Source organism: Anopheles funestus, chromosome X, assembly GCF_943734845.2.
Source record: "Anopheles funestus chromosome X, idAnoFuneDA-416_04, whole genome shotgun sequence".
Taxonomy (NCBI): domain Eukaryota; kingdom Metazoa; phylum Arthropoda; class Insecta; order Diptera; family Culicidae; genus Anopheles; species Anopheles funestus.
In genome coordinates, this window is record NC_064597.1 from 6,368,994 (window position 1) to 6,377,754 (window position 8,761).

The following is an 8,761-nucleotide window of genomic DNA, read 5'->3' on the forward strand; positions in this document are numbered from 1 at the left end:
TTGCTTAAAGCAAAAATATTCATAAGATCCACTTCGGGTTGGTGATATTTCCATCTTCTAACCAAGAATTGGGTGCTTAATTCCACGTGTACTCGGTATCAGTTTCCACAGCAGACATGTCAAGTTCTCAGGAAATTTCCCCATCAAGGATGGACGACTATTTTTATGTTTCTAAACACTAGGGACACATCTGTAGAAGAGCATCAAGCTCTTCAGCATCATATGTTTAAGTGTTAGTTCCTGCAAAAGCCGGAGAGTTGAAAGTACTACCATGCATTAATCACATTATGCTGCAATCCAGACATAGTTGTGTTGCCGCATAGCATTATCAGCCAGTACGGACTTCCTTCTGAGTACACAATTTGCTTATTGATACACATCTTTTGCCCTCTTCCCCCCCCCCCCCCCCCCCCCCCGAAAACGGAGTGCCACGTTACGTGCGGGAGGATGGAGTGATACTGCGCGGAAACATCGACACGGGAGCGTGAAAAAGGTTGGCGGTCGCTAATCGACATTACGTTTTGCTAGAGCTGAACGTCATCCTTCATGCACGGCGTTTTGTTATCGGTGCTAAGTTGGGGATTCTGTTGTTACAGCTTGTTGAGAGTGGATGCCGCATAAAACTGAGCTCCAGCGCCGCGGTTGGCCAGTTTTTGTCCGAACCAGCTGCAACAAACAGGTGTCCTTTTCCGGTAAACAGCCCTTTTCTCCTGCCTAAGCACGAAGCATATATTTTACGAGATAACGAATTTTTTTTCTCTTCAAAACGGTGTTAAGCTAGAAGTATAAAGAAGTGAAAATGAAAAGTGTCTTATTAGCATATTATTTAGGTAAGCTCAACAGTTTATCCTTAGATTGCAAAAAACACAAACATTTGGTGAACATTATCGAAACATCGGGAACAGTTTAGTGTAAAGTGTGTATATTTGAACGATGTGAAGAATATCAAATACATTTTCGTCTGACAATCAACGTGACGTATGTTGCAATGGCCATGCAAATGCTAATTAGTTTTCACATAACAATCAACACCAGGTATTCTTTGATTACCAATTATACATGTGAAAATTGTTTTTTTCTTTTTTTTTCAATCTTTTCTTATTCGTGGCAGTGTGGCTGTGTAATTGTGTAATATTTTTATATTTTTTTTATTTTTTTACATAACTGTGGACAACTCTTTTACTTACTGTTTTGTGAAGAGATTTTTTTTATTATAAAATCTTTTATGGGTTTTCTACACTCTTAGAACAATTACATGTTTTGCTGCCCTTTTTTGATCATTTGCAATCCGACACTCTCCTTTGCTGTTTAACACAACTTATTCGAACATAATTGAGCGTTAAAACATTAGCTGTTTCGTAGATAAATAGAAACAGAAAGAATTGGGGGCTAATTTATAAGCTCCTACGGGGTGTGGGAAAATAAATTTCTATTTGTGAATTAGCAGGAAGGAAAACAAATCATAAAAACAAGCTTTTTTTAGACACACACTGATGTTATCACGTTTGCTGCGATACAGTGTGACAAATAAAATGGTCTTGCCCCATCTTACGAAGGCCGATTCATTTGGTAAATCACCTGACTTGCACATACAGCGTACCGATCCAATCAACCAACCAATTGGTGTCAGTTCAATATTGATGGATTGGCTTATGGAAATTGATAAGAGGCAAGCTAGGCGCAACGGTCACACGCCCGGTTACTTACTCCGGTTCGGATAAACCTCAATTCAAATTTTTCTTATCACGATCGATCACACTTCGTTTCTATTAGCATGATAAGCATGATTTTAAATTGATACCACAACCACACAATAAAGCGTTCGGATCGTGTGGTCAGGTAATGATTACAGGGCCCCCGGAAGCATTTTGTCTCTTTTAAAATTGTGGGTGTAAAAATCATATCAATCAAACTTCATATCGAGTGTCCGACGCATGACGGTACAGCGTCATTTGATTGGAAAGGGGGTCGAAATTAATCGTATCTTCTAATTTTGATGCGTTCAAAACATGTCTTTTATGCTAAATGGTATATATGGTATCTGTCGGCCAGTTAGGCCAGCCTTACAATCGGGAGTGTGTGTATGTGCGTCCAACTGTTTTCATCCAATTGAGTCACATTACGCATTGTGGCCGTTACCCTCAGGTTGATAATTTCAATTAATGCACAAAGTTTCTCGTTATAAACGAGGAAGTACGACCAATGAATACACTAAAGCAATCTAGAGAGAGAGAGGAAAAAAAAACATGATAATAAACTGGACTTTGGCACTGGAAAAAATTGGAAAAGAACTTGTCTGCTAATGATGTGCAAACTGAGTGAATTAAATCATTCTTTTGAGTGAGTTACTTCGAATCTCCAGCAAAGAGTTATATATAACTCCTTTGCTGAAATAAATTTAAATAACGAATAATTAAAAAACAAACATGAAAGTGTCATTTCACTCACGAAAGAGTGCCATCACTCATGGAAGAATCATGACTCTTTGTGGCGAGTTTTGCCATGAAAGAGTCACATCATTCTTTGACTCGTGTTGACTCCTTCTTTCCGATCGTTGTCAAATGTCATTAAAGTAAAAAATGAATGAAAAGAGTCAATGTTTCGTGAGAGATATAACTCTTTTACGACCTCTCCCCTCCCTTAAAGTTATTATTTAAACTTGATTCACCAAAGAGTCACTCGAAGAATGAAGATTATGAGAGTGACTCACTAGGAGCTAACTCGCCGTAATGAGTTATTATTCCCATCTCTTTCGTCTGTACGTAATTCAATGCAGAGAAATGGTGGATCTCTCTTAATCGTTTATTTGTTCGCTCGGTTTAGCAATCAACATTTTCAGCCGGCTTCTTACGTTCTAAACTCTTTTGTGGTAGCTTTGATTGCCTGGCATTATTTGCCTGGTTGTAATATTCGTATCGTATAACCGCACCAAATGCCTTTTGTTTTTCCTCGTTCTATGTTTGATGTAAGAAAAAATGTATTTTATCATTCAATTGGCTAAATGTTAACACGCTTAACGATCGACATGCTTCGCGTCTACATGGCTCGCGACAACCAAAGAGCAGTTTGAACACATGAAAAAACTTGTTAAGTGTTAAGTGCTGTTTGTCGTAGTCGTAGAACCGTCTGTGAGCAGTTAATGCAATTTATAAAAAAATATTTTTTATATGATTGTTTGTTTTATTTCCCAGTTACGTTCGTGTTTCTAAATGCAAAATCTGACGAGTGGAACTACCCTACACCAGGCTCCAATGGGGTTATGAGTGGTAAGTCAAGATTCTTGTTTAAAGTTTTCGCTTCCCTACATTAATTTAGTTTGATCCAATTTCGTTTGAATATTTGTTTAATGTTGCCGTCTTTTTGAGATTATGCAAATTATAGTAACAATGCCGGGAGAACGTTGGAGAGGGGGTTTTTTCGAAAGTCATTTGTATGCAGTGGCACGAACTGTTGAGATGAGCCCGCGGCCCATGACTTGTGTTGTGTTCGACGTAAATTAAAGAAGAAAAAAAAACAAGATCTTCGTGTAGCGTATTAGCATAAATCTGGACTGCATCGTGTGCAACGTGTAGGAAATTATGTCATTTTGCTAAGTGCTTCATTGTGGAATGATGTTCTTACCTATGTTTATGCGAATTGATGCACGAGAATCATATTGCTTAGTATAGATAAACTTAAATAACCTCCCAAACAAAAGCTATCTTAGATTTAGTAACCTCGGTAACTTTATAGCAAACCCTCTGTACTATGCTGCGGAACAATTTGAATGCCATAAATCAAATCGAACGTTCTGCGCGATCACTCCCATTGTTTGGTCATTATAATTAAAGTGAATTTCAAATATTTATACCATAAATCAATGCATTAACAAGCACCATTTGAAGAGTGATAAACAGTGTTTGCTGATAGTGGAAGGTGGAAGGTCATGTCAAATTACAATTATTTAAACACATCAGCCAGCGGTAACGGTGGTGCGCATCACACCTACTGCAAGATGCAAGGTTCTGACTGCAATCGGGAGATTGCCGAGTGTTACGGGAAATGCGATAGGCAAAGGAACATCTTAACTACGGAACGGTTTTAACCTCGCCAGGGCAATGCTTTATTGGCCTTGTGCAAAAGCGGTAGCACTTGATATGGATGGACATTACACCACTTCAGCAGCTAATTATCACAGCATGAAGAGAGAGAGAGGGAGAGAGAGCTCAATGTGAAGGTTCATGAGTAGTGTCTAGCGTTGGCTGTTGCCTTGCTGGTGATGCCCACCGTTAGCCATACTGTAACGGCTGTTCTTTGCAGTGTTAAGAGAAAAATAACACCTCGAAGATCGGCACACCAACGATGCCGTTGACGCCATACGCTTATTTCGGTATCTGTTTCTAACATTTGCAAAATTTCTACAGTACAGAATGTTGTACTGATCGCGATCAAATATGGTATTTATATTTTTTTTTCCTGCGCCCGTGGTCACTGCTGTCAATCACTCCCAGCAGCTGACATGTACGCGGAGGTTTTATTTTGGTCTTGACGCTATCGGTACATTCACTTTCCAACAGCATTAATTGACAGGAGTCGAGTTGGAAAAAGTGATCCCTACTCAACGGAGGGAGAAAACAGACTTTTTTTAAAAAAAGAAAAAGAAAACAAGACACAGAGCTCAATGCAATGTGGAAGAGTGAGAAACGGTCAAATGAAGAAAGTGAAAACAAAATAAGACTGCTTCGTTAGTATTTTCGGAATATTTTTTTTGAGCGAGTTTGTATTTACTTACGCAAATTGCTTTGTCTTGCTTATTTGAGCTTTTTAATTATTTTTAGAACATTTCCGCTGCATTCGTTAGTTGTTTATGATAATTAACTACACCCTGCTTTCTCAGTTTAGTGTATGTATTAAACGCAGAGAGATCTTTCTGAAATCATGTGACGTATTTCTTGTGACGTTACACGAAAGGAAAACGAAATGGAAAACGAAAGTCTAAAGGAAGAAAAAGAGAAACACGCGGATAGCTTGGCACAAATCGAAAATGTAACGTACGTTCGTTAGAAATTTGAAAATGAGGCGAAATAGAAAGAGAGAGACAAAGAGAGAGTAAGAGTGGAAAATAGAGCGAAATAAATGGCGTAAACGTAGGTCTAAGGGATGATTCAACTATAACGTAACGCAAAAAGGGGAGTTTTTAACCCCCGTTACTCCCTATTGTAACAAAACGTAACGTTGGAAGTATCCCCCTCTATCTAGAACCCCCACCATCTCAACAACATCCACCACCCTTCAACAAGTTATTTAAATGAAATATTTCATGAAATATTTCAAGGACGACCTTCTCTCTGTGGGATGCTCTCCTGTTATTCCAAATGATGAAACAGTCGGTGGGGTTCAAGAAAATATATTTAGGAAAAGGGAAATATTTCATGAAATATTTCAAGGACGAAAGACATCTAGATTTTTGAGCAAAACAGAAAAAGTTGAAAAGATAGCTTGAAAAGTTGTAAAAAATTAAAAAAAACCTTTTTTGTATTTGTATTTTACACTTTTTTATAAAATTTAATTTTTTATTTTTTAAAATTTAAATTTAATTTTTAAATTTTAATTAAATTTAAAAATTTAATTTTTTTTTTTTTAAATAAAAACTGACATTATAAGAAATGTTGTAATCTAATCCATGTTCTTTTTTTTACTCCTATTTATGATTGCAGAGCCAGAAAGCTGGGGTGGCCAATGTGACAATGGTCGGCGTCAGTCTCCTATCGATCTAGCGCAAGCAGCTGCGGTGCGTGGTGAATTTGCACCCTTCTTTTTCAGCAACTATAAGCTACCAATAAGACAGGCCCAGTTGGCGAACACCGGCCATTCGCTTCAGATATCGAACCAAGACCCGGCGGTGACGATACAGGGCGGTGGATTGGGTGGACGTTTCGTGCTCGATCAGATGCATTTCCATTGGGGTTCGGAGCACACCATCGACAGTACGCGGTACGGACTGGAGCTACATCTAGTGCATCATGACACGCGCTACACGTCGCTCGATGAGGCAGCAGCAGCACGAAACGGTGTAGCCGTGCTCGGTGTACTGTTTCACGTGAGCGCGCAGCCCAATATGCATATCGATGTGATACTGAACACTGCAGCCGACATTCGAAATCAAGCGGGAGCGGAAACATCATTAAAAGGGAAACTCGCGCCACATTTTCTGATGCCAGCAAACCGATCAGCATTTTACCGATACGAAGGCTCACTGACGACACCGGCTTGTGCTGAATCGGTCATTTGGACGGTGTTTACCGACAGTGTTGGTGTGTCGCTGGAGCAAATAGAACAATTCAAGGCAATCCATGATCAAAACGGTAAAGAGCTGCTGAACAATTTTCGTTCGGTGCAACCGCTCAATGCACGAGCCTTGGTATACGCGACGGAATGGGATCGACAGGGAAACAACTTCGCTACCGTACCTCGCTTACATGCGCTGCTAATCGTACTGATGGGATTGCTAATAGCCACAAGCAGAGTAAAGTATTGATTAAAGACATTGGAAAAGGTAAAAGTGTTCAAACGTAATAAGTGAGCAAACGATTTATCTCTACAAAATTGGATAGCAAACAGCTTTTTAGTTGCAATAGCACAGCAGCAGACGGATGGATGTTACGTTACAAACTCTTATTATAGATTAGATTAGAGCCCTCAATATATGTAAATCCTAGTGAATAGTAAAATGTGGTAAACGATATTGCCTCTTAAGTGCTAGTAGCTTAAAATCTTGTACACAAATCGTGTGTTGAACAGTGTGCGAAATCTATTAAATGCTCAATTTTACTCCTACACTTATATATAATTTCATAAAAAAAGCAAAGCTTCGTTAGCCATAAATATTATACACTAGCTCTGCTACATTCTTTGTAGTTGATTGCATTTGTTTATCGCTGTTGTTTGAACATGGTTTAAAGGCTGAATAAAACAGTTTGAATAATGTTTGCATCTGTGAAGCGAGTTATTATAATGAAATGAACATACAATCCATATTATAATAAGGATTCTAGGCATTATTCCTAATTATTTGTTTTTGTTATATTTAAATATCTCTATTAAAACTAAGTTCTAGCCTCTAGAAGGATAATATAGCCATTCCGAGCTATATCCGACGCTATTCCGAGTCAATACGTCCACGTCGTCGACAGAATGGTAACATATCTCTCCAGATATCTGAGCTTGTTTTTGTATTGTTGATTTTTTATTCTTTTTTTAATTTAAAGCACTATTTAAGTGAAAAGAAACTTATTGCAATAAATTCTCATCAAAATATATCACATTAAAAATTTTTGCTACATTGCTCAAAAATGAGGAAAATTATACATTTTCTCAAACAGGGTAAGGAACTTGGTTCCTCGAATAACTTCTGGCACAGACATCTGAGGGCATGGCTGTCCAAGAAGAAAATGTAGCCATTGATGCCATCTATCGACCACAGGTTAAAGATTGGCGATCCGCAGGATACCGACCGAGTTATAGGCAAAAGTTGGTGCAAAAATGAGGAAAACTTTACATTTTCTCAAACAGGGTAAGGAACTTGGTTCCTCGAATAACTTCTGGCACAGACATCTGAGGGCATGGCTGTCCAAGAAGAAAATGTAGCCATTGATGCCATCTATCGACCACAGGTTAAAGATTGGCGATCCGTTGGATACCGACCGAGTTATAGGCAAAACTTGGTGCAAAAATGAGAAAAATTTTACATTTTCTCAAACAGGGTAAGGAACTTGGTTCCTCGAATAACTTCTGGCACAGACATCTGAGGGCATGGCCGTCCAAGAAGAAAATGTAGCCATTGATGCCATCTATCGACCACAGGTTAAAGATTGGCGATCCGTTGGATACCGACCGAGTTATAGGCAAAATTTGGTGCAAAAATGAGCCTTATGAAATTTTCGAGTTGAAATTTTTTTTTATTTTTTTTCTGATTTTTTATTCTTTTTTTAATTTAAAGCATTATTTGAGTGAAAAGAGGTTTCTCGCATCTTCGATGGCTTGGGATTAGGTGGAGTCGACTCTGTCGGGGATCGAGTGCAGTCGTTGATGGCGGACTAACCCTAGACCGAGTTTCCTGGTGAAGTGCTCGACCCTGTGCATGCCAAGAATAAGAAAACGTTGTGTAGTAATTTCGTCAGCCGCAGCAACACCTCTAATAGAATTAATAAAAAAAAGATATGCCCAGGTATAATACGACGAGACCAAAGTGTTTGCCAAAATAGTTTATATTTCCGTGTGAATGTTTTCTAGTATCGAGAGAGATCAAAGGGAACCTTGTTGTAGTCTTTGTGAGTGAGAGAATATTTTATATTTTGTTTGATGACAAGCACAACAGAATTATTTAATTTGTTTCTAAGATATTATAGAAAAAGGACTTCTTTAACTGTAAATCTATATTGGAGTGGAAAAAGTAATATTTCACTTCAATATATAAAGTGTAATGCAATCATGATAAATCTGCAAAAAAACTGTTTCTTCTTCTTAATAACGTTAGATCTACAATTTCTTTAATGTATTTCATTAGCCAAACTGTGCTGCTAGACCATATTATTAACTAGCGATATGATCAAAATTGCGCCGAGTCAACAGTCGGTCTATAAATAAATAGCATCAGAATTACTGTTTGGTTAACACCCGCCGCGACGGATGAGTACGCGCATGCACAGCAAGAGAATCGGTCACGCATGATGCAATTTGTAGTTTCTTTTTCCCCTCTACTCCTGTTTAGAAATTGTTGAGA

The 8,761-nt window shown here is 38.4% G+C and overlaps 1 protein-coding gene across 4 annotated transcripts; it reads left to right on the forward strand.

The window, feature by feature from the left end:
- Positions 1–573: 573 nt before the first annotated feature.
- LOC125773196 (putative carbonic anhydrase 5) lies at positions 574–6,968 on the forward strand. Of its 4 annotated transcripts, XM_049444309.1 has the most exons (4): positions 600–692; positions 778–830; positions 3,192–3,266; positions 5,697–6,968. In XM_049444309.1, exons 2-4 carry the CDS (start codon positions 800–802, stop codon positions 6,515–6,517), a joined length of 927 nt encoding a protein of 308 aa, XP_049300266.1. In that variant the 5' UTR covers positions 600–692; positions 778–799; the 3' UTR covers positions 6,518–6,968. The 4 variants fall into 4 exon arrangements, with proteins under 4 accessions (XP_049300264.1, XP_049300265.1, XP_049300266.1 ...); XM_049444307.1 differs by lacking the exon at positions 778–830 and having other exon boundaries at positions 574–692; XM_049444308.1 differs by having other exon boundaries at positions 583–830.
- Positions 6,969–8,761: the final 1,793 nt, after the last annotated feature.